Below are 26,651 nucleotides of genomic sequence, written 5' to 3' on the forward strand. Positions count from 1 at the left end.
CATATGTGAAGACCTTTTACTAATTCTCGGTTAGGACAGAGACCTGAAGACATCACACACACTCTTGTGTGTGTTATCAGAAAGCGTCGCTTTATTAAATAACATGTATTGGTGTGTCTTTTGTCTGCCTTTTGGGCACACAGGTGACCTGCAAATCAACTGGGACATTAAACCCAGTGCCAACGCCCAACACCTTGTTTGAGGCTCTTCGAAGCAAGAGTTTCAGTGTAAGAGATATGACAAATGAAGTAATGTACGGAAATTGATGACTCACAAAAAAATGTGGGAGAGACAGCACTATAAAAACCTAACCATCCACTGTGCTTCCAATCCACTACACTGGTTTCATCGTCGCTCTCCAGTCATCCCGCCCCCCTCTGTCTTTCTCTCACCAGCACTCCCCTTCTCTCTCTCAGCTGCTCTCCCTCCCCTCCCCTCTCTTCCCGTGGATGGTGTAGCTCTCTCTCTTTCTCTCTCTCTCTCTCTCTCTCTCTCTCTCGCAGTCTGGTGGAGCCGCACACAAGGATTAGAGGGTTGCTGTGAGTGTCTGCTCAAAGAGAAGAAGCCAGAAGACAGACAGAGATAAAAAAAAAAGAATCTGTAGAAAAGGGTAGCCTTACTATTGTGGATAAGTTATCTAATTTATCTTTCCACAGGCTCTACCTCTCATCTTCACACCAAACTGAAGCCCTGCTGAGCCTTCACCTGGGGGAGAGCAGATAAGCCAAGGGACTATATAGGCTGGACCTCCACACGGGGAGCCATGTGAGCAGCACTCCTTCGCCCACTTCACACTACAGAAGTCCCCCCACAGTCTGCACTCTGAGCTGGGGAGCACAACCAGGATTTTTTTCCCCCCCCCCTCCCTGGAACCTCCACCTTCAGGGCTCGCGTGGAGGGACTCTCCAGGCTCGGTATACCCCAGCGGGAGACACTCATCTCTGGGCACTGGTCGGGGTGTGAGTGCCCCCTGGTCTGGAGGCCAGCCAGCAGCACTCCAGCACCATGGATTACCTGTTTGGGATTGTAGTGCTGCTGTGTGGGGCGGTGCAGCCGGGAAGAGGTGTTGAGCCCAAGCACAACGTACCCAGGCTAAAGCTGTCATATAAGGGTAAGCCCATTCTCTGTTCTCCCTTGACTCCTGCATATATGGGACAGCAGTGGTTTTAACGTGGACCAGCTCGTTTTGTCTATTTTTCTTGCCCGTGGGTGCTCTTTCATGCCTTTCTTTTCATCCATTCTTTCGTATGTTGAGTATCCCTTTTTCCTCTCCTATTTCTGTGAATCTATTTCTGCCTCCGTGTCTCTCTCATTCACTCTTTCTCCCTCTTGGTCAATACACAGCATCTAACTCTCTGCTTAACCTTCTGTGTTTCTTTCTCCCATTAACTCACTCCTTCCTTCTCACTCGCTCTGCCTGTCTCTCAGAATTCAGTATTCTTCTTACAAATGGTCAGATTGGTTCCATATGCTGAGCAAGGGCTCTTGCCTGGAGTTAAATGTATATATTGGCCCCTGTACCAATTTTCCCCTTGTGCTGTCCCCTTCTGCTAGTACTGTACAACCTTGTTAAGTGCTCTGAACAGGCAGCAGAGCCTCTGTTTTGATGGCTTCTGTCCCAAAATCTCAGTTCGGTCATGACACAGAGCCTTTCTTTAAGGGGGCCATGCAGGTTTCCTGACTTCTCATTACTGTACGCTAAACGGACCCAACAGTTGTAGAGTTTTGTTTAAATGTAAAAGCGTATATGCTTGTTGTTTAACGTGCATGCGTTAAATAATGCATTTGCAGGAGAATGTATTGGTAGAGAATGAGAGGGAGTTTCGCGTGTCTTTTTATATCGTGCACGTGTAAGTTTTTGACGTATACAGCAAACATGTTATTCTCTCTCTCCTTCTGTGTTATTTTGAGGGGAGACTGCGGAGCGCCGGTTCTTCCTCTCCTCCTCCTCCCTCTCTCTCTCTCTCTCTCTCTCTCCTCTCTCTCCCTGTGTGTCTCGTCTCCTCTCTCACACCCTACACTAAATCAGGCTCTTTGTAATAGCAGACTTTTCATCTCAGCTAGAAATAACTGGCAACATTTTTGGCATATTTTGGGAAGGTTTTTTTGCGTTTTAATGTCAGCGAGGGAGGCCATTGTGGTTCTTTGTCTTGAAACATGACCGAAAGTATATGGCTGGGAGTGTGGTCTCTCGATTCTTTATTTTAGTCCGGTTTCTCTCATAAAACATGCCCTCTGAAAATTTATGAACGGGCTGATTTGCCGTCGTTGCGCAGCTGAAAACATGAGTGTGTGGTTGTTAGTCCCCTTCTGTGTTTGACTCTCACCCAAAGCTTTGGTTCCTCAGATAATTTCAATTTAAGTTGAGGGAAACCCAAATTTTGGTCTTGAAGGGGGTGAATATGCGACTGTCACTCTAATTCATTTTCTATCTTTAGCTAAGACATTTGGTGTAACTTGTGTTTAGAGGTCTGCTATGTGTCGTACTTCATTCTTTAGATGGAGTTCAAGTTGTAATTTTGGTATATTTGGTATATTTTTCATTCATTTCAACTTCCTAGTGTTCATAACCATTGTGTAGGTTCTAAATCTAAATTAAAAATGCATGTGACTTTTGTATCCTTAACATTTGATGAGCTTTTTCAGTGTTTCCTGATGGTTCTGTGGTTCAGTGTGGTTGGCACATCATAGTCTAAGATTTTAAAGGGTGATGACATGCATTTACCACGTGAACAATATGAATCTGGAAAGAATCATAGTCGAACTTACCTGCTACAAGTCATATATCCCCTGGGCTCCATCATGTCAGTTCACACGAAACGGAGCCTCTAGGCATGATGGGAAAATGTCATCCCTTCTTTACACAGCCATCTGTTTAAAGAATGTGAAGATAGTCCCTCCTGCCCCCTTCTGTGATCCTCTTCACTCTTCAGTCTGACAAGCGAACATGTTGCTGACAACAATACTAGACAAGAGATATGTCATCAAGCATCAAAGTCTGCATTGACTGACTGTATGAGTGATGGATGTGTATCGTCAAACCAACACAGCAGGTCTGCTGGTGAGGAACTAGCCTGTCACTGTAGATTTTGTGGATGTACAATTATGTCTGCGAAAAGTGCATCAAAGCCTCGTTGTTTATGTATATGTGTGTGTGTGTGAATGTTCTTGCCACGTCTTGGTGTGAGGACTCAACACCCTCTCTTGCGATTTCCTCCCTTTAGACTGTAAGTGGTGTCTCGGTGTGTGAGTTTGTGTGTGTTTTAGCGAGGCAAAAATGTGTCAGGTCTGGTGTGCACTCATATAATTAGACACCTGGTTTTGTGCATGTGCCCCGTGCACGTACATGCATGGGCTCACAAATCGGTATCTTTTATTGTGCTGTCTTTATATAATCATGTGCGATCGTAAACTGCTTCCACTGTTCTGTGTGTGTGTGTGTGTGTGTGTGTGTGTATATATATGTATGTAAATTGTGTGAGTGAACATGGGGTGTAAAGGCATCAGAGTGTATCGTATGCCACTGTCTCTTTCTGTGTCTCTGCTCGCCAGTGTCTGCGCTTGAGTCTCGTGCCCACAGGTGTTTGATGGCTCTCTTGATGCCTGTCAGGGGACGATTCTCAGTTAACACCCACACTGTGGCGGGTGGAGGTGGGGAAGAGAGGGATGTAGACACGGTGGGGGCGACGGTGGAGGGGAGGAGATTTGCTTTTAATGAAGGAAAAGCTGACAGACATACAGTAGACGACGCAGAAGGGAAGGGAGGCTAGTCGTTAAGTGAAGTGTCGCTCATCCCCTCTCCCCCCTGCGAAGGCAGCATAGTAATTAAGTCAAATAAACGACAAGGAGGAATCCTCCTGGGAAGGAGAGTCAAACAAGCGCCGAGCAAAGGAGTGGGCCCTTGAGTAGGACGACCACAAGAGCAGACAGTGAAAGAAAGACTGAGGCCCAGGAGGAGCACGGTCGCAGGAACAAGTAGGGCCTGTGATTTGGGGGAGTCAAATACACTCCCAGCATGTGAGCAGGGTCCCATGAAATCATTCTGAAATGGTTGCTGATGACACGCCTCCGGGGACTGAAAAAAAGGAAGTGCCGGAAAGGACAGGGGAGCGACTGCAGAGTGAGCAGTTTGAGAGGTAGAACGACTGAGAAATGGAGTTGGGTAGATAAAATGACCTCTCATGGGACGTCTGGCGCAGCAAGTACCGAGTAAATGATTTCCCAGTGGGGTCAGTTAGACATTCAGCTAAAAGGACTTCATGGGGACAGAACTATGATCACAGGAGTTAATGATTTTCTCTTCTCCTTGAGACTATAATTGCTCTTACTTCCTTTGCCTTGACTTGTAACATAAGGAGAGGGAGGCACAAAGTGAAACTCAAGTCCAAGTTAAAATACTCTTGCTTGACAAAGTTTTTATTGATGTAATTTTATCAACGGCTGACTTGTTCAGACAACTGATAGAAATTAATTGTGAGTGGTAATATCTAAAGGACACAAATAGCAATCTGATTTCCTACTAAAAGTGTGTCAAAAGTGAAAGTGGAAGTGCCAAGCAAAGTGCAACTTACACCATATTAAAATCATCTTAAATAGTTGTTCTTTAATGTTGAACAACAGAGACTATTCAGTTTTACTGCTGCACTACTGCAATAAACCATATACATTTGATAAAACCATGATTTACTCCCATGGATCAAAACCTGCGAATGATCACATTCCTGAACACCGTCCATCCACAGCACTCTCACATACTGTAGCCATCAGGAGGAACACTGACCCCTAAAGGTCAATTGATGCACTCACAGCACACAGTGAACACAATAAAGGGCAGGATCCACGAAACTGCAAAACTTTCCCCCATTGTGATCGCTAAAAAGGAGCCAGCGAGCGGCACTTTCAAACTTGAAAGGTCTCGTTAAACAACCTGATAATTACCCGTGGCACGGGTAATTATGGAGCCTACTGTATGACCTCTTAATGCCACTGCAGCCGCCCCACGCTGGCTGGATGGGTGGAACTGAGGAGGGAGGACGGAGCGAGACTGAGAAAGAGACAGGGAATCTGGAATTGGCTTACAAGCCTTCAAAATAGACATTTGGTGTGGAACCGCACTCAACGCAGTCTGGACTCAGCCCCATAATAAGCCCGTCTGTGCGAGCGTGTCCATGTGTGTTTGTGTGTGGGCGTGCCTGCCTATGAAAATATGTGCTGTTTGTATGTTTGTGGGTGTTTGCATGTGTGTCGGTTTATCAGTGTGTCTTGCCTATTCATTCTTCTACAACTGAATGAGCACCCGAGTCTTTCTCTCGCTCTCCGTTTCTCTCTGTTGTATCTGTCCATTCTGCGGGCTGGGGCTGACAGAGCGGATGTAGATAATTATAAGGTGTTCTCCCAACGCGCCAACTTTGGATATGTCTGCCTCCATCTTCCCCTCTCTCTCTGTCTCTCTTTCTCATCGTTCTTTTTACTATACCCCCTCTTCCCTCTCCTGCGGCTCAGTCGCATCTGAAGGAACCACAACCCTAAGTACAATCTTAAAGTAGGTTGTGTGTGTGTGTGTGTGTCTCTGTGTGTGTGTTTGTAATTTGTTTTTTGCTGGTCGACTTTTCCTGTCTCTTTGATGGCAGCACATTTGATACATATCTTTTGGCTATCGCTGTTTTGAACTCTATTCGGTCACGGAACTACCCTCATCTTTGCTCCCACACAGCCACATTCCATTGGTAAAGCCAATGTTTTGCAGCGGCTTGCTTTTCAACTGTACCCCTATGTTACATCCGAATATATTACATGCCCTTACACTGACTCACATGCCTGACCGCAGCGTTTGGTAAGCCCCATCACCTAAGTCCACAAGCTGAAAGCTGGTATAATGTAGTGCGTGTAAGTGTGTATTTATGTTGACACTCATTGCCCCGCAGATAATTGTGCAATGACTCAAACGCGCTTGCAAAACAAAAAGCCATTCATCAAGTCACAGAAAAACCTGTCACTTGTTTTGCTTGCAGTTTTGCACTTGCATGCTACCACAGAGAGAGGGCGATTGTGTTCGTGGTTTCATGCTTTATCTAGCTTATCTTATTGTATGTAATTTAAGATAATACAGGAATGCAGGAGGAGCGATTAGAGTGTTATCAATATCCCATGTGGCAAAATAGGCTGTTCATAATTTGTGAGTTTTATTTTCTTTCGATTGCACGTGTTTGTAGTTTGCTTTCTAACTCGGCGTGCGTTTTTTGAATGTCACGCATTTTCTCAGCGTATCATTCACTTATTACAGAGCTATTTGCCTTAGGAAATTTCATTCAAACAAAAATGATTATCGAAAACAATCTGACTTTGTGCATATAGGCCACAACAGGACGTAGTGTCAGCGCAGAGTGTGTTTGCCCAAAGATTAATGTGTGTGCACACAGCAGTTGCGTATGTTCAGTGTACGTTTTTGTCTGTGTGTACATAAGTACTGTATGGACATGCACGCAGGAAAAGTATCCTGCGCCTTTGCATCTGTGTTTGGGATGTGGGCTTGGGTTACAGCGCAGCGCAGATTGCTGAACCTCGGGTATGAATGGGTCCCGCCACCTGCTAAGTCTTGTCAGTCAGATGGAGAAAGGGTGCACCATTCAATCTGAACAGAGTCATGTTACAAACGACGGGGACATCTCTGCAGAAAGACACACTGAACGGCTGATAGACAGCAAGCGGACATACAGACGAAGACAGACAGAAACGTCAAATAAGTAGAGATGGTAGAGTGCGTTAGTAGAGTCTTTGCACAGGATTGATGTCACTAAGGATTTGCAGTGATTTACAATAATTATAGACACTGTTAGCGATTTTCAAACCAGCTCTACCACTTATTTTTTGAATGCCAAAATTTAAGGTCAACTTGAAATACCAGTCCCTTAAAATCTCAGTATTTTAAGACTTAATCTGCTTAATCTCCTGTGGAGTATTGTGGGTTTTTTTTTTCTTTCTTTCCCTCAGACTTGTTGAGTTTAATTTCTCTCTTAGTGTAATAAATGTCAGAAGCAGCTAGAGATATAATGAGGAAGATAATGAGGAACACTTTTGCTCAAATGTCCTATTTTACATTTCCACATTGGGAAATGACAAATCAAACATCATCATCAAAAATCTTGATGTTACGTACATTTTTTTTCTTTTCCAAGTGTAAATGCATTCCATAAATTGCAGAGACTGAATTTATTTATTACATGAAACCTCATTTTGCTACGCAGGCTTCCTAAATAATTGTGTCCAGAGCTGAAAAGTGCATCTGTGCCCGTGGATTTGTGTCGGAGTGTCTCTGTCGCATCATTGTGTTTGCTGTCACAGTTTGCCTGGGACACATTCAGATCTGTAGCCTTGCCTCATTAATTTCTAATAAAATGGCAGAGCTGACATTCAGCTACACGGTACAGCTGACAGGCTGCACTAACAGGCAGTGGCTCCAGACATGACCACGCTAACCACAGCCTGGTTCCTCTCAAAGTCCATCCATCAAACTGCCTCGCGATAGCACTATCTCCCTCTCTCTGCACAGCTTTGCAGAGGAGCCTTACTGTGATTTGTGTGTGTGTGTGTGTGCATGAGGCTACACATGGCAAATTTGGCCTCTTTGTCCATGTGTCTGTGACTATATTTGCATACAAAAGTGTGTATTTGCAAGTTTGTGTCTGTGTGTTTTCCTTAAAAGTAATAAGAACCAGAGGGGCTGAGCAGCCTGGTTATACTGTGAGCATTTAGTGGTGTGTGAGTGGGATTTCTGCGGCAGGCATGGCCAGGCCTCTAGCCGTCTGTGGTCACAGCGCTGGTGGAAAACCGCTCTCCGTGGTCCAGCCGTCCAATGACAGGAGGAGACACACACTAATGAAATGGTTCCATATTCAACCACTTTTGTTATATATATATGTGCATTTTTTTTTCTCCTGCGCTCAAGTTTCTGCCTTATTTTGCCCTCATCATGCTTGATTTTTTTTGTCTCTTCTTTACAGTATCTTTCATTATGTTGCTTTCTTTGCTTTTCCTCTCCTGACAACTCTTCTAGTAAACTGTGCTCTTGTGTTCGGTATCCCTCCTCAGTCTGTGTGTGTCTCTCTCTCTCTGTCTCTCGAGGGAAAACAGGAATGTCATGCGGTGACGAGGAAGTCTAGTATTTGGGTTGAGAGAGATGAATGGTGCTCTATGGTGAAATTCAACACATACTTAGGCTACTCATATAGATTCTGTGTGGTTTGGGATGTGGTCACGTTTTCCTTGTTAGTCCCTCTGATATCCTATGGTTGAACATTCTCATATTCACAGGACAGAATATGGTATTAAAATGTCCCATAAGATACAGTACTTGACTCTGAATTATGGCTATGAATCATTTTGGTTGAAAAATAGAAAAATTGAGTTTCTATTGCAACCGAAATTGTGTTTTGCAGAACTGGAATCAAAGAAAACACTTTGAAAAACATCACTGGCTTCAACAGGAAACTTGTCACATATTTAGTGCGGTTGTAATGAACGATTAATTAACACACACTTTGTTCATGCACACATTTTCCGTTCTTTTGGATTAAAACACACACGGGAGCTCTACTTAATCGTAGAGTTCAGGGCACTGTGTGTAAGGCAACACATTTCCTGTCAGAGCTGTCACTCAGCTGCACCTGAATGAGAAATCCAACGGCCTAGGTTTTGTTATACAGAGGGTCACCATGGAAACCAACCCACACCTGCTACTGTGCTTAGAAATAGAGAGAGAGAGAGAGAGAGAGAGAGAGAGAGAGAGGAGAGGTGAACTTTTGAGGCATGTGTGGATATCCTTGAGCTTAGGATAATATTTGAACACTTTGTTAAGCAAAGCTTTCAGCAAATTTCCACGGGGCGGCTGTCTGGTCTTTTTTTCTGACACCTGTGTTTTGTGGCCGAGGGCATCATGAGAGCAGCAAAATGTACACCGCACCACACACAGAGAAAAAAGAAAGCATTTGGAGGCAGGGTTGGGAAAGACAGAGAGATTGACGTGCCAAACCAAACCGCTGGAGATATTACAGTACTGTGTGTCTTTGGTTTTCTGAAGCTAGCCTTGTATTTAAAAGACAAACATGTGTAATTCTCTGCACCAGTTCCTTTTGAGCTGCCATTTTCTTTTCAGACTGATTTGTTTTCCCCCTGCCTGCCTGTCAGCGTAGTAGCTTTTTAGTAATACACAGACACAGACTTAGAATATGACAAACCACAGAAACACACCTTTATGACTCTGCCAGCAGCAGAAGAAAAAGAAATCTATGTCAACAAGAGGAAATTAACAAGTAAAATGTGTCATTCTAGCACTTTTTTACATATCGAAAACCCCCTCTCCTCTTCTTGAGCCACCACAGTATGCATGAGCAAGAGAAGCACTTGAAAAGTGTTGCATTAGTTTAATGGAATATTACCTATCTGTTGAATCTCAGTCAAGTGTTTTCCTCTGTCAGGCTTTTATGTTTCATGTCACTCAAACACACACTCACACAGCGGCGCTTACACACATTCAGATAAACATAATTTAATGCCCCGTCGCCTTTCTTTCATGCTGTTTCATTATTCCGCTATTGCATGGCATGTAGGCGTCTAAAGCGCCTGCCTGTTTGGAGAATGGGGGAGTGAAGAGTACTCCACAGACAATTGCACTTGAATTTTGAATGTACCTTTTTTTTTTTTTTCCCTCCGAGGCTTTTTAAGACAAGAGCCAGGTTGTTTTCCATAATGGAGTATGACAGAGGGACAAATGATAATTTATTTGAATGAATCGCTTGTATTTGCCTGTTTCAAGGGCTGTCCTTGATTGTACAGTGCGTGAGTTTCTGCATGGAGTGAAAATTAAAATGAAGACATATAATGTAGGTTGTTAGTACATATATAAATATGTAGATTCGAATATATAGCATATGACAAAACTGAAAACTTCCATTTTCCAATCATATATATAAACACTCAGCTACAAATTGAGCCAAGACAATGATTTCTCCATTTCTTTGTATGCTCGCAGATTTGTCTACATATTTGCATCTGTGTGTGTGTGTGTGTGTGTGTGTTTGCATGTATGTCTGTGGCGGTTTACATAGGCCACTATACTTGCATGTGTGCACTTAAATGTGCAAAAGGCAGAATGTGTGAGTGAAAAAGAGCAGACAGAGAATGTGTGTAACAAGAGAAAGTGGGATGGAGGTGGGCAACCGAGACTGAGACAGAGTGTGTGTGTAACCATGTGTATGCGTGTGTGAGGTGAGTGGAATGCATTTGCACACACGAGTATATGTGTTTAAATGTGTCCATGATTCCAGCAGCTAGTGTAAGCACACTGTGTGTGGTGAGGGGGGCGTGTGGCATGTGTATGCACACACATACATGAGAAGAGCTGCGTGTTTAATGTGTGTATGAGTGTGTTTGTGTGTGTGTGTGTGTGTGTGTGTTGGGGGGTCCAGGACCGGGGAGTGTGTTAGAGGTAGGTGGAAGCTGCTGAGTGCGCTCACTGTTCCACTGGTTCATGCTGCATAAGCAGAAATACTGATTGGATTACAACTTAGTCTGGGGAGAAGTGTGTGTGTGTGTTCAAGCAGCGTGTGTCAATATGAATACAATATGCATGTCAGTTTAAGGGTGTGGACTTGTTTGCATTTTAAAAGCAGAGCACAGTCATGTTGAACCTGCTTTTCCTGTGTGTGTGTGTGTGTGTGTTATTCTCTGTAAATGTGTGTGCATTTGTCTTTTGCTTGGTTACTATATTATGTATGAGCTGTTCTGTGCGCTCTGTGTCTGCCCCTGCTCCCATTTCCAAAACGATCATGTCAGTGTTTAGGTTGGAGGTCCTGGGGTGCTCCCACCCAGTTCCTCCAATTCTCCAAACCACAGTAGATCCCAGCTCAGATAAAACCTCTGTGTGTGTGTGTTTGTGTGTGCGCGCCGGCCACCTTGTCTTTGTCAGAGATCGCCACGTGTTGAAATATGCGCGTGTGTTTTTCTTCTTTGGCCCATCTGGGAGAAACCTTTCGTGACGGACCTCGGAGGCCATATTGGACCGCATTCCAGGCTCATGGGTTCAGCTCCGGCCTCTCACTTTGCGATGATACAGGTTGTCACAAATCGAGCCAAGATGGCAGTGAAGAGGAGCTGAGAAAGGCTCTCCTAAGTGGAAACAGGGCCATAGAGGATATTGTTGTTTGTGTGTTTGTTTATTTCCTATTGACTGTTTGTCCTCTTGTCCCAATATCTACCATTCTTTTCCTCCCTTTTTAATGTTTTTCCAATCCTTTAATAGCCTGAATCTATTTATTTTTTCATTTCATTCTTCAATTTTATGGCCACCTTGGCTTCGTGCCCCATCCATTTATTTTTCCATTACTTCATAGCTGAAACATAAGAAGACCTCCTCTGGTGTTCTGTCGACTGGAAATCGTATTTCCATGCATTCCTCCTCTAACTCATTTCCTGACCCTGTGTTGTCATGTCTGATTGGTAAAGAATAAGTTACTATCTGATTGGCCACTACTTGGCTCTGACGACACTTCTTAACTTCAATATTTAATTTCTTGTCATTTTCATAATTCTTGGCATTGTAGCATGGAGTGTGTAAAAAAAAAAAAAAAATCTGTGGTACACTACAAATTCTCACACAAACACACATCCACAGACCTTCATGCCCACACCCACCCACTCCATTTCCTTAGCCACAAACTCGGCCTCAAACCGAAAACCAAGTGACGCAGATGAGCTGCAACCGTCTTTATTAGGTGACGACCACTCCATCTCACAGTCCTCATCCACCCCACCGGTACTCGATACAGACGTGGTTGACACACCACTTCCTCCATCTCCCCTTCCATCAATCCCCTCTTTTATGTAGACACAGATGTCCAAGATCTTACACACTGTGAGTGGGCACAGATGGCTCCTATAGCAGCCCGTCAATCAGAGCTTTGTGGGGAGAGCAGGGAGATCACAATCCACTGGACTGTGTGCTTGTGTGTGTGTGTATATATATATACACATATACATAGATATATATACGTATACAGTATATACGTGTTTGTGTGCATATGTATGCTTGTACTTGTTTCTATATTGCATGCCTGCGTGTGTGTCCGTGCTACACCGTGACACTGATGATGATGGATGATGTAGTCCGATAGCGAGGCTGATGTATTGGAGGACTGTACCTGTGGTGCAAATATGGAGCACATGTTATATATCCAGTGGACCAACCAGAGGCAGATGGTTTTAGGGGTTAATTCAATTTCTATATGTTAACCAGATGTTACTGCTACTGTTATTATCATCTTTGAGAAGCCTACACTATGAGAATGGGTGAATCTGGATAGACAAATTGCTCGTTAATTGCGGGAATCGCCCTTAAATTAGCAAAATATATTCCATTGTTTTGTTTGTAATTATGATTAAAGATATATTTATAGTCATTTGTCCAACTTGGACAATCTGCAATAGAAATATGGAATGATCATGATGATGTGAGAGGAAATAAAAGTAACTAATCGAGTGTGTTTATGGTTTACAGTAGTATTACTGCTGGTGATTTTGTGTTTAAGTTTTATTTAGTGCTGCAACTAACTAACACTGTGATTATTGTTTAAACTGCAGCTTTTTTTAAATTACTTTTTATTTTTTAATTAATTATATTTTTTCAGACATTCAAAATGTCATAGTATAACCAATTTGTCAGATCCCAAGGTACCCAAATATGAATATATTAGATAAATATATTCACTTAGTGTGACATAGAATTAACACACACAGCAAATCCTCACATTTTAGGCTTTTAGGTGTCTGAGTCCTCCATTGACTGAATTAAACGTTGAATCTTTACTGGTTACTCTATGACCAATACAAATTAACTATTTTCTCTTACTTGTGTTGGAGCAAACAAAATTCAATCAGGGGTTAACTTGCTCTCAGGAAGGGAGTGTGCTTCTTTGTTAATATAACACCATTGCTGACATGAAAGCTGATGTCAGAGTTGATGCTACCCATCTTTTTTGGTTAAACATTGAATGGCTGTCAGAGGTCTAGCTAGACTTCTCGTGCTGGTTTCCATTTAGCTTGGCTGCATATTGTCGGTGTATACTTAAGGACTTTGTACACCTTAATGGAACACAGTGCAGAAAGCCATGTGCAGTCACAGACTCTTCAGTGTTGATTTACATAATAACCCATTTACAGCTACATGCCACATACACCCGCACATACTTATTCACACACAGTGTCTCCTGTGGCCCTGACTCCATATGAATTATTCAACCAATCACACGGCTGAACAGTCTGAACTCTGTCCCTGATTGGGACATGCTGTGTTCACTTCAAATGTCTCACGCTATACCTGACTGACATGTGTCTGTTTGTAATCGTGTGCAAATGTGCATGTGGAAAAGCAATTAAGGGATCATGATAAGTTGCGAATTTCATACCGCAGGATATCTTGATTGGGGAAGCACTTTTTTGTGTGTGTAAATGTGTGCAAAAGTGTCCAGCTGTCAGTTTATCTTTTAGTCTTTTGATAGCCCTTCCCCAACATCGTCCCATCCACGATCAAGACCAACTCTTTCTTCTGTCTTCTCTTCCAGAGATGTTAGAGTCCAGTAACCTCATCACCTTCAATGGCTTGGCCAACAGCTCGAGCTACGACGCTTTCCTATTGGATGAGGAGCGAGGGAGACTACTGGTCGGGGCCGAAGATCACATCTTCTCGTTCGACCTTGTCAACATCAACAGAGACCACAAACAGGTAAAGATCAGGTGCACTCAGCTTTATTTTGGGTAGTTTGTGTACATTTTCTAGGTTTCGAGAGCTGCTGACCTGTTTTTCTGGTCTGCACAATGTTATTAAAGCTCTTCTCTTCTCTTCTTCTGCTCCCTCTGGAGTCCATTACTCCAGCTCCTTCTCCCCTACCTTCATCTCTCCCACTGTCTGCCTCGGTCCAGACAGGCCAGTCCGTAATTCCATTACTCCACCTGGACTAGGTTAACAGTGTTTTTATCAGATTTGGGCTGCTATCATAGACACACAGGACTGACACAGACTTGCCTGCAGGCTGCAGAGTGCTGAGCAGGGGAATGAAAGTGCTGAAAAATACATAGTCAATGCAGAGAGAGAGAGTGTGTGTTGCCGAATTCTTTTTGCCCTTGGCTCGGATGTGTATTTTTTTTTTCCTTCTTTCCCCTTTCCTTTTGTTCTGATCTTTGCGTCATTATGAGATAAAGGCCAAAAAGCAGTGATTAAGCAAATCTAATGTAATTACCCTAAAAATGTGCAACACAGATTCCTATGAGAGGAAATATCAGCTGATCTAGAAAGCAGATAAAGTCTAGGAAAGGAATGAGGAATGAGTGCATATGGTATGGACATAATAATGCATGTACATGCATGTGCATACATTTCCTTTGTCTGTCTACATCAGCGTGGCCACCAGCAAAAACGTGAGCTCAATCGCACCCACTTTTCGAACATATAATTATCATTCCCCTACCCATTACAGCTCACACATGCACACTCGTACGTACAATGTGTGTTTATAATTCATGTGACACCAGGGGCCACAGATGGATTCGCCTTAAGGACAGCAGGAAGCCATCATTTAATTCACAATGAGTTCTATCTCTTCCAAAACAAAGTAGCAAAAGTCTGATATTTGAAGTGGAGAGCACAACCATATGCTCAGAATTTGAAGTGCAGAAAGGAGATTAACTTTTTAAAAGCCATAATTTGAGCTAAAATCCATGTTTAGACTATATAGTTGTCTATATCGACACAAGTACAATACAGAGGACAACATTCCTACATATTCCTACATACTGTATCTCATACAATTTCACATAAACACAGTTCATTTTTCTTTTCCACTTATACTATACCACTCTATACTGTACTGTACTGTACTCTTTAAAATGCCACCTTTACTTTATCATATGCACATGTAACACTGATGCTATGGTCAGGAACACAGAGGGGAAAAAGGAAGTGAGAAAACTAGGAATTGTAAATATAAAACATGACAAATCCAAAGTCATCTCCCTGGAATTACACAAATCGTGATTTCCTCTGATTCACTTGATTGACTCACTGCGCTCCCTGTTGGACGAAATGTCTCCTCTCCACCTCCAGCATAGTATGACTTTGTTTCTCTCTGTCTTTCATTTGCACAGATTGCGTGGCCTGCCACCCCCTCCAAGAGGGATGAATGCAAGTGGGCAGGGAAAGACCTTGGGGTAAGTCCACATTCATGATGGCATCATCACTGAAACTCTCCCTACAATTTTGCTTCCGTTGTTACAGAAATTATATGACTGGCCTGCGTAGTTCCATGCAATTCTTCAAATATCTCTGGGGTGTGTGTGTCTTGGCGGCAACAATACAGCATGGAGGAAGTTGCCCTGATCCAGTGCCTGTACAAGAGCACTGTAGAGGAGGAAAATGAGCTCAGATAAAAATGATAGCACAGTGGCCACGTTCCATCTCACCTCTGGCACACTGTACTCTCTAGAGGCCATCCCCCACTGACACCGACAGCTAAACACACTGCATGACAGATGTTCGGTCACAGCAATGTGTACACAGTGTCTCAATGGCGCGGGGACAATGACGCATTACCTCAGAGGTTATTTGCTGCTGTGATGCACAGTTTAATGCTGGGAGTATGTTTATGTATGTGTCTTAGAGTGTGCGCATATGTGCATATTTATGTGGGAGTGCACTGATTGAGTCCTTGTTATCTGGCGCGGTGTGTTAGCTCACATGTGCCACTCTGCACAAGTTTGCTGAACACACTGTATGCCACCAGCTTTGTTTGTGTGCACGACAGCGTCGCTGCGTGTTATCTTTTTGTTGCTGTTTGGATAGGCCCTCTCCGTTGTATCTGATCTTAATTTCACGGCTGGATGAGTCTGGAGTGCAGCGGCTGCAGGGTTTTAGGATTATCCAGTATTCCGTTGTCCCATTAAATCACAGAGGTTTTACTGGGGTCTAACTCATCGCCAGCTTTTTGGGATTCTCGCGCAAACGCAAACCACACAAGCAACACCACACCTTCGCTCCTCCACACAGCGGAAAGAGAATGTGTTCTGGCAGCACAGAATCGCACAAAACACAATGATGAGGTATTTGCGTGCTGTGAAAATGTTTACTCTTGAAAATGAGGCAGTGAGAGCAGAGATTGAGTGCAGCATGGAGAGGCCTTGATTAGGACATTACTAAAGCATTCGGAGCTCCCAAACTGATGCATTTCTACAAACCACAATTTATAGCCGCAGAACAAATGTAACAGCTGCCCCCCTCCAAAATGCCTGATGGCTGTATCATTCTCCTTGGCAGGATGAGTGTACAACATCGCCCAGGTTGTTGCATTTGATTCAGTGAACAAAGGGTTCAGATACTGGAGTGTGGATTCACAATTTTGTAGAATTGCCTGATGTCATTTCCAATTAATTCTCCAGCTATTACAGATATTAAAGGGAAAATAACAATCCAAAGTTATCCTACATTTCGAACGCATTTTCCATATTTAACGAGAGAGCTCAGCATGATCTCAAAATTCACTCAGCTCATCCAAGTACATACAAATCTGTCCACCCATTTCTCCCATGGAAATTCATCATCAATACCGAAGAGAGTCATTAATTTGATCCAATAATGACTCATTTATCCTCTGCGGGTCTTGTGGTTTCACATAATGACATGGTTTGTGATCAGGGAAACCATTTTTCACCTGGAGGCAAGACAGGGCTGCATGTTTGAGTGACTCGCATAACTAACCTCTGTCAGTGTTTAGGTGCAGCCTACCTACCACATAGCTAATGAGTGTAACTCGAAGACAGCCACGTTAAATCCTAAACAGAGCTGACACGGGGGGGGGGGGGTGAAATGCACATAATAAGGGCGTGAGAATGATGTGGAGGGGGAACATGTGCTCCCGCTGTTCAACAGTAGGAAACACAGAGGGTAAAATCATTAAGTTACACAGAGACTTGGTTGAGGTCAACCACTAGACATCATGCAAGTTTAGTCTTCCTCTGTGGACTCAGCAATAGGCCTGTGGCTGAAATGTGTTATTGGGATACTGGGTTAATGATAACATGTTCAGTTATAAGGTGTTGAATACTTGCATAAACCCTGGTCTGTTAAAAGCTATGACATCATATGTAGTTCAACAAATCTAAGTTAAGATTTGAACTCAAAAATATGCCTGTTTGCTTTCTCGATGCCACCCATGTCTGTACGCTGAGGCTATAGCTGGCAGTAGGTTAGCGTAGCTTAGCATAAAGACCGGAAGCAGGGGGAAACCGCTAGCCTGGCTCTGTTCAAAGGTAACACAATCCGCCTATGTCGCCTATATCTTGTTTGTTTAATTGTACAAAAACCAAAAGACAAAAATGGCAGTTTGTGGTCTTCTCATCAAGACTTCAGGAGGCCATTGCACGTAGCCAAGAAATAGCTCCGCACATAGCCCCAGTTGCACTGATTAAACAAATTTGCTGGTCGGCAGATTTTGTTACCTTTGGCAGAGAATAGGCTAGCTTTTCTCCCACGTTATCATTCTTTACGCCAAGGTAAGCTAAGCTCCAGCTTTATATTGAACATAGAGAAATCTTCTCTGCCAGTCTCAGGAAGAGAGTGACTAAGCGTATTTCTCAAAAAAAAAAAAGTTCAGAGCTCAAACATGAGTTTCTGCCTTTTTGAAGAATAGCAGGAAATGCAGTGTGTGCTCCCAGAGTCAATTTGTTGTTGATCTGGAAAATGTCATCACTCAAACCTGAACTCAGTGAGGACTTATCCATTTATGTCTCATATGTGGGACATCATCAAATCATCAAACTGAATGCCAAAGAGATTTAGAGGCCTGAAGAGATACACGTGTTAAAAGGAGGGAGAGAGGAGGATAATTTGGCTGTCTGCATGTGATGTGATGTGCGTGCTGTGTTTCCAAATCCCCAAGCAAATATGTGCTTATTTGTTAGGTGGATATTGAACATGTATTTATAATAAGGCAAACCCCAGCCTAATCTCTTAAACATGTGCCCAAATCAACTCCTCCAGGCTGCTAATAACCCTCCTACATTAACCAATCGCGTTGATTAGCACTCTAATAAACAGTCTCACACCGCTGGGACTATCACCATGTGCTGGAGAGCCAACCCAAACACCCTCAGTAAATTCAAACACATGGATCATTAAAGATCTGAGGTAGTTTTGCCTGATTTGACTTACAGGTGGGATTTCCTTGAAGGAGACTCACTTTCATACAGAAAGTCTTTTCCAAACCAACTGGAAAGTCCCTGCTTTAAAGGGAATTCCAACAGAGCTTTTCTCCATTCTCCATTATTCTCTGCTTTCTATTAGCCTTTATTTTCAGTTGAATCACGTCAGGGCTTTTCTCTATTAAAAGTGTCAGCATTATTTTCATAAAGGATAAAGCTTATTTCAAACGTTACGATATGGAGGAAGGGAGTTGGCTTTTTGGTGGTTAATGCTAACATATGTGATCTCTTTCATAAAAATCCTAAAAGTTTCACATGCTTTACAAGGCTATATAATATACTTTGCTGGTAGGATTACTACATAAACAGATATGGTATTACATACACAAAATGTATTTGAATGTCTTTGGCAGCTGTATGTCTCAGCGTATAAAATTATACATCATTTGCGGTTGTGAAGTCCGTTGTCTCGTTTCTTTTCCAGAAGGAGTGTTCTAACTTCATCCGCGTCCTCCAACCCTACAACCAGACCCACTTGTACATCTGTGGCACAGGAGCCTTCCACCCGATCTGCTCTTTTCTGGAAATGGGCAAGAGGGCAGAGGTAATATATGTTAATGTTTGTTCAGGAAATGTTGTGGGGTTTTTCTACATCTTTAATCGATTATATATATGCAAAAAGTTATTTAGATCTCAGCTGAGCATTCATTGAAGAGTCATGACATGTGACACCAGCGCTATAGTAAACTAATGAGAGAGAAAGTTCAATATTGTCTGTGCACAGCAATTGCACTGGCTGCACTGAGTAAAAGCTCAACCCACACACACACACACACACACACACACACATTTTTCTGTCAAGCACAGCAGTAATCATTCCCTTCATTGATTATCTTCTCATCAATGTTTTCCTTTGTGAGAAAAAGTGGAAAAAAAAGTGGTCACTACATGGTTCAACTCCAGCCGTCGGAAATTAAACAAGCTCTCCTCTACGAAAAGTTTAATCAGTCATCTTGATAAAGGACTACAGGTTAATCAATGCACCAGCATGGGCTGTGCAGGGAGGGGAATGACTGTTTGCACCATGCAGGTTTCGAGTACAGAAGACCCTGCCTGTGTTCGCTCGAGTTTAAAGTAGTCTAATTGATTTAAACAAAACTGAGTAAGTTGGGTCTCTCCTTTGTGACTTTCTTTTTAATATATTCAAAGAGTTCAACTACTACCTATTTCTTACTTTATTACCCTTTGTTCCTTTGTGTTCAGGGGTATAAAAAACATCTTATTGCTCTGGTGCGGCTGAAGTTGTGGTGTATCCAATCCCAAAAGCAGCAGCGCTATAACGAGAATTTGGTGTAATTTGAAACAGAGGCTATAAATGTACCTTAATGTCACTTTCCCTGCCCTCACTTTGAACTCTGACCCTCTCCACCACAGGACAACATCTTCCGACTGGCCTCACATTTCGAGAACGGGCGCGGGAAAAGCCCCTACGACCCCAAAATGCTCTCAGCCTCACTTCTGATCGGTGGGTTTGATCGCTGCCTTGATTAGTTCCAGGAAACACACATTTCAGAACTGGTCATTTGTTCCTAACTGTACTTTTTTCGCTGGCAGATGGAGAGCTGTACTCTGGCACATCTGCTGATTTCATGGGAAGGGACTTTGCTATTTTCCGAACCCTGGGAGATCATCATCCAATCAGAACAGAGCAGCATGATTCAAGATGGCTGAATGGTAAAAAAAAAAAAAAAAATTACAAAAAAAAAAGTATGAACAACTGGGGAAAGAAACATTTTAGTACTGAAGGAGAGCATTTTCTGGAGAAAAGATGGTCTTCTTTGCATCTACAAGCTTTCAGTGGAAATTTTCAGACTGCAAAAGCGAGATAACATACATTTTCAGAGTTCACAAATTTCCAACAAACTTTACTGTGAAACTAAATTTGGACACTTGTGGCCTAACATAAATCTCAACTATTCCGTACAAGGTGGAAGTAAACCGTTGTCATTGGAGAAATAATACCACTGAGCTTTTCAACAGACTCTGAACCATTAAATTCTCTCCCAAGACTCAAGTCTCCAATCATTTCCATTCATGTGCAGACATCAGATATCAGAGCCCATTCACAAACTCACTGGATTTGCCTGGGTTAGTAAGATTAGCGCGGCAGTGCGGGTTATTGACTGTTCAGTCTGTCTGGCTATCTTTCGGCACCGTGGAGGACTTAGGGAGCCACAAAAGGTCAGTTTAAACCTTTCCCTCAAGCTGTGCCATCCCTTTTTCTCCTCTTTCCCACAGAACTAATCCGCTCTCAGCTGTTTTCCTGTAGTGGAGTCAAATTCCTCTCAGTTCCCCTCGACCAACCCCCTCCCCACCCTCCCCAAGCACCATCAAAAATCACAAACACTGTTCTCTGCAGTGCTGATTCCTGTGACATATTAATAAAGAGCGGTTTAAAGGGAGAAGTCATTGTTACTGCGTTAATCCCCATCGATCTTTCACCTTGTTCAAACAAATACGCCAGGGGATTGTATCCATTCGGCCCAGCAAAATCCAACTCCTTCTGCACAAAGGGGGGATTGTAATTGCACGGATTACTGGGATGGGGATATTCTATTGAGCCTTTATCAACAAGGTTACATGGTACTCAAATGTAACAAGAGAGAAACTTGGGAGTGAATCCTTAATTGCAGCAGATTCTATAAGGGATTTAGGGTTAAATGGTAGCTTTGGCTCTGCTGGTCTTGATTCATGCAATTTATTTACACATCTCTTCACCATTCAATGCCTCCTCACTCAGCACTGAGTTTGAATTAAACCTCTACTGAATAAAGCAACCTTTTGTTGTATGACCTCAGTGGTTGGCGACACCGGCAGAAACCTGTATTTGTATGCCAGCCCACGCAAAGCCCACCTTTGAATTTATTAATGTGTAGAATTAGTGGTGCACATTCACGATAGAGGTATGGAGCTTGTGTGGGGTACGCATGATTCATACCAGAGGTCTCGCACCCGCGCTGCGCTTATAAATCTGCTCCCCACTTTGGCCACACTTGTCTTTTTCACAGCTACTCTATATCCTAAACGGCCATGGAGGCGTAACATGGCACTGCTTGTTTCTCTCCAGTTAACCCCCGGAGGTTTTAGACACAGGCTCGTTTTACGCGTGACGACGCCTCAGTGACTGCGTCCACTTTTCCTCAGCCCCTCTGCCCCTTCAGGTCAAGAGATATCTCAGCCCGAAGGCCTCAAGTCGCACGCTTAGCTTTGATTTCCTCTTGCGCTTAAGGTCGAGATAAATTTATTCGAGTGTTACCCGGGACAATCAGAGCCATGTGTGTTTGTGAGGATGTGGTCTAGAGACGGGGGTTATGTGGGATTTGGACTTGGAGGGCTCACATGGGGTAAAGTCAGATACTGTAACACCAGGGTGTAAAGTGAATGGCTGTTATTACTGAGCCGTGACTGGAGAATATCATGGGGGATTGGCTTCAGAGGTGTAAAATAGGGGTAAAAGGATTGCCATCGGGGCAGCGGCAGGATTGTAAAATGACATTTGTGCGGGTGTGTGTGTGTGATTTAAGTGTATATGAACAAATGTGTGCATATTCTACTGGGAACAATGTGGTTTCTGCACTTTATTTATTTTCTTTTTGTCCTCTAGACCCCAGGTTCATAGGTGTAAACTTGATCCCAGAAAGTGACAACCCTGAAGACGACAAGATCTTCCTGTTTTTTAAAGAAAACGCCATGGACGGAGAGCACACTGGCAAGGCTACCATCGCCAGGATAGGACAACTGTGTAAGGTAACAACACACACACACAAACGAAATCTTGTCACAGTTCGCCCCTCTGATTCACAATCATTTCTGACATATCTGCATCAACTTACAGAAGTAACTATATGTTTATGTCAGAGTTTGCAGAAATGTGTTGAGGTGTTTTGTGTGTTTGGAATACAGAATGACATGGGAGGTCACAGGAGTCTGGTGAACAAGTGGACCACTTTCCTCAAGGCCCGGCTAATGTGTTCAGTGCCCGGGGTCAACGGCATTGATACGCACTTTGATGAGCTACGTAAGTGTGTATTCTTTATTTTCTGTATGAGGAGAAGTTCACCTCGCAGACTCTTTCAAATGTGTTTGAAAAAAAAAAACTCACCTTCATCCACACTTGCTTTGTGTTTTCAGAGGATGTGTTTCTCATGAGCTCCAAGGACCCAAAGAATCCAGTTATCTACGCTGTATTCACCACATCCAGGTACAAACACCATCCAGTTATTTTCTCGGTGACCTTCTGTGTGTGCAAATGCTCAAATTCTTAAATAGCTTGACAGACGCTGGTAGTATCACATTTGTTATGTTGATTTGTTGCTAAGAGATCAGAAGGAGCTGATATATATTCAACGGGCAACCGTCCTGGACAAGTTATTTCCTCCGTATTTGAAAAACACACACGCTTCATATTTCCTTTCAAGAATTCTTCCTTTTCACATCCTTTATTCCCTTTATCTGTAATTTCCTGCCCACTTTAAATGACACGGCAGGATGCGAGCAACTGAGTGTGCCCCTGTCAAATTCCCAGACAGCGCTCCCATCCCGTAATCCACTTACAGGTGTCTTATGGTTGCTTTCTCCTCGTATTCCTCGTCTCTGATTGGAGATTGCTTCTCCCCGATTCCTCGCTCCCCTGCTACCTGTCCCCTTTTTCATTGAAACCTTGGCAGGGGCTTGTAGGCAAATCAGATTATAGAGCAGGAGGGAGCGAGAGAAACACGATATTCACTCAGCAGGAACGCACGTCTCTCCCCTGGCCGCCGCCCCAGCCTTGAATGGGGTTTTCAGAGGCTGGGTGCGGCTCTGTTGAAGCATGCGGAGAGGTGAAGGCATGGGGCAAAGCAGATAAGTGAGTTGAAATGGCACAGATGGTGCCACTTATAATGATGATGATGACTTTGCATTTGGGAAGGAGGATGAGGAGGGGGAGGGGGGGTGGTACTTTGTGTCCAGTAGTGTCTCTGACTGGCTTTCAAAGGGAGGACAAACACTTCACCATCAATCACCGCTAATGATAAGACAGGCTGAATAGAACAGCGACGCACACTGACAGCCACCGTGCATCAGTAGACCCATATGGCTTTTCTCAGCTTTCTGGAATGTATTCAATGCAAGAGGTCATGCGCAGTGGTTTGTGTAAACCTGCATACCCACATGTATGCCTGTACTCACACACACACACATGCACGCTTTAAAATTCAATTATGGGGCATTGAGGAATTAGAGTGCTTTAATTGGTTTTCTAAGTGGCCGGTTTTCAGAGATGAATAGAGCAGAGATTCAGAGGGACCGGCTTTTAATATCACTGCTTAATGAGGCACAAAGAAGCTGCCACTGACAGATCAATGTGTGATTGTGCCCCTATTTGTGTATGTGTGTGCATGTTTGTGGGGTTGACTGAGTTTGTGTGCCTCTCTTCGAACCGTGTGTATCTGCACAAACTCATGTTCACCCTTCTTCTTAAGCACAGATATTAGAGTGTCTTTTTTTGCCCCTGGAGTTAATTGAATTTCTCTGTAATTAACATTTTCAAATGCTAATCCATTCATCTTCCACGCTTTGGTGAGTACTGTCGGCTGTGTGTGTGTGTGCCAGCCACATCCCTAATTAGTCTGATACAACTTCCCATTGCAGTCAGCAAGACAAAGGACGTCCCGAATCTTTTTGAAGCATTCGATTTTTGCAAATGCAAAAAACTTGCTGTCCAAATAAAAATCTGCCATCGCTAAAAAATGACAGAAAGCTGCCGAACGAGCATGTGAAATGATTTTTGAACATCTAACCTACAAACAGATAATTACAAATCTATAAAATTGTGAAAAAGACCCCCCTTATATGTGGTCAGAGGCTAATGGACTTGATAGTGCTCAAAGATTGAAACAGGCAGCTTACTTTGTCTCAGTCTCCACACAATATATTGTATATGGAATATATTTGTCATGGAATATTCCTGCGAAACTCCCAGTGAGTCACAATGTGAGTGCCTGTGCTCTGAATGACCTGGGACAGAGCATGAATTGAAATAAAATCCACATAATTTTCCTTTTTTGCATGATTGATTGACCTTGCCTGCTTCAGACCTTGCCTGGCTAGTGAAAGCAGAATCCGCCCATTTGGCTCGAACAAGCACTCGCAAAATATTGGAGGGGATTTCAAATATGCTCTGAACCAGGTCTGCTGTTTTGTTGGTGGCGTGCCCAAATTCCTGTCTGTTCTCAAGAGGCTGGAAGCAATCAGAGTGAAGTTCCAATCTGTCATTCCCATACTTAGGTAATGACAACCTTGCTCTCCTCCGTCTTTGTGCGATGAAGGGTCATTTTGTTGTCTGTCTACAGTATTTCACGAGCTCCTAATCCCTGCTTGTGACCGATCGTTCACGAATCCCTTCTGTTTGTCTTTCTTTATGTCACCGTACTCTCTCCATCTCTTCATCCTCAAATCCTGTTTCTTTTTGTCTCTCACCTCTTCTACATGTCTCTCTCTCTCTCTCTCTCTGTCTCTACAGTAACATCTTTAAAGGCTCTGCAGTGTGTATGTACAACATGGCAGACATCAGGAGGGTTTTCTTGGGCCCCTACGCCCACAGAGATGGGCCCAACTACCAGTGGGTGCCTTTCCAAGGGAGGGTGCCCTACCCCCGCCCTGGCACTGTGAGTCTCAAAGAACTTATAACAAAATGCACACAAAGAAAATCAATTATCCTAAACTTACCTGCCATTTTGGTCTGATTCTCAGTGCCCCAGTAAGACATTTGGAGGATTCGACTCCACCAAGGACCTCCCTGATGATGTCATCACCTTCGCCAGGGGTCACCCAGCCATGTACAACCCAGTGCACCCGATAGGCGGGCGTCCCATCATGGTTCGGACAGACGTGGATTACCAGTTCACTCAGCTGGTGGTGGACAGAGTGGAGGCAGAGGACGGACAGTACGATGTCATGTTCATTGGGACAGGTACACTCAAATACACTCAAAAACACTCCTGAAGAATTATATTAAAATGTTTCATAAAAATATTTTGTAATCCAGTGTTATTAACTTTACATTGCTATACAAACGTTTGTAGCATCTATATATTACAAAAATAACACTTGAAGATGAAGTATTTACATCATAACATTAAATAAGTGTACATATTTGGACTTCAAACACTGACTAGCTTCAGTAACAAAGATTATTCATACCTGAACAACACAGACCTGTATTTACATATACTACTATGACTATCTGTATCCTCTCAGACATGGGCACTGTGCTGAAGGTGGTGACGATCCCCAGAGAGAGCTGGCATGACCTGGAAGAGGTGGTGCTGGAAGAGATGACCGTCTTTAGGGTATGACACTGAAAATTGAGTGTTAACAGCCTACGAAACCAATGCCTTTAAAAAATACAGATGATGTTCATAAATTTGTTCGTAAAGCATTTGCATCTGTGTTTGTTTTGTGCAGGAGCCTACTCCCATCACCGCTATGGAACTGTCCACCAAGCAGGTAAAGACCTGCTTTCACTCACAATAATTCATCCATTAGCTGTTGACAGGGCTTCAAATTCAAGTGCATCTAAAAAGTAGGACCTTCAGGGACTTTTAAGCAAAAACTGATATCCAAAACACAAAGATACCTTATGTGCCTACTGAGAATCAAACCCACCACCTCCTTATTTAACTAGAACCTTTCCAGCTGAGCCACACAGGAGGATTAAATTTTTACGTCCTCGCTCTTTACTTTTACTCCCACAGCAACAGCTGTACCTTGGCTCGGCCCTGGGCGTATCGCAGATGTCTTTACACCGTTGTGAAGTGTATGGGAAAGCTTGTGCTGAGTGCTGCTTGGCCAGAGACCCTTACTGCGCCTGGGACGGCACCGAGTGCTCGAGATACTTTCCTACCGCCAAGAGGTAGGAGCATGCACACACCAAACAAATCTCTGACCTTTATTCATCCTCAGAGGATTTGCTGAGCCTGCATGCTTCTTTCCAGCATTTTCCTGCCTTTGCATCAATGCCGTCATACCCGGGAGTCATCAGTACACCTGCAGTCCGCTTTTGCAAATGGCTTTAAACGCTTTACTCAAGGGCATCTCAATACAACTTTGTTTCTCTAACCTCAGACCTCCACTTAGCAAGTGCAGGGAATCCAAAAAAGTGTACACAGATACACGGTACACGCCAAAACATCTAAACCTGGAAGTAATCTGGAGTCAGAATATTACACAGGCACAAAATACAGTCATTAAACACACACAGGCTAAGTATGCATTCAAACAGACATAGTCCAGCAACCTGGGTTATAGCGTCTGCCAGCAATGGTTGTTCTGCGCTGTGATCCCATCACCCTACGGCCCAGATGCACACA

The 26,651-nt window shown here is 43.4% G+C and overlaps 1 protein-coding gene across 1 annotated transcript in view; it reads left to right on the forward strand.

Annotated features, from left to right (window-relative positions):
- The first annotated feature begins 891 nt into the window (after positions 1–891).
- Positions 892–26,651, forward strand: part of sema3aa (sema domain, immunoglobulin domain (Ig), short basic domain, secreted, (semaphorin) 3Aa) — a 31,284-nt gene continuing 5,524 nt past the window's right edge. The window contains exons 1-14 of the mRNA XM_070853485.1: positions 892–1,111; positions 13,614–13,774; positions 15,193–15,255; positions 18,725–18,844; positions 19,675–19,765; positions 19,855–19,974; positions 21,905–22,047; positions 22,204–22,318; positions 22,432–22,501; positions 24,803–24,947; positions 25,033–25,252; positions 25,540–25,631; positions 25,747–25,788; positions 26,037–26,194. Of these exons, the coding sequence (XP_070709586.1) occupies positions 1,006–1,111; positions 13,614–13,774; positions 15,193–15,255; positions 18,725–18,844; positions 19,675–19,765; positions 19,855–19,974; positions 21,905–22,047; positions 22,204–22,318; positions 22,432–22,501; positions 24,803–24,947; positions 25,033–25,252; positions 25,540–25,631; positions 25,747–25,788; positions 26,037–26,194 (1,646 nt within the window). The 5' untranslated portion in view covers positions 892–1,005. The remainder of the gene's footprint in view (positions 1,112–13,613; positions 13,775–15,192; positions 15,256–18,724; positions 18,845–19,674; positions 19,766–19,854; positions 19,975–21,904; positions 22,048–22,203; positions 22,319–22,431; positions 22,502–24,802; positions 24,948–25,032; positions 25,253–25,539; positions 25,632–25,746; positions 25,789–26,036; positions 26,195–26,651) is intronic.

This window comes from Pempheris klunzingeri, chromosome 22, assembly GCF_042242105.1.
Source record: "Pempheris klunzingeri isolate RE-2024b chromosome 22, fPemKlu1.hap1, whole genome shotgun sequence".
Taxonomy (NCBI): Eukaryota; Metazoa; Chordata; class Actinopteri; order Acropomatiformes; family Pempheridae; genus Pempheris; species Pempheris klunzingeri.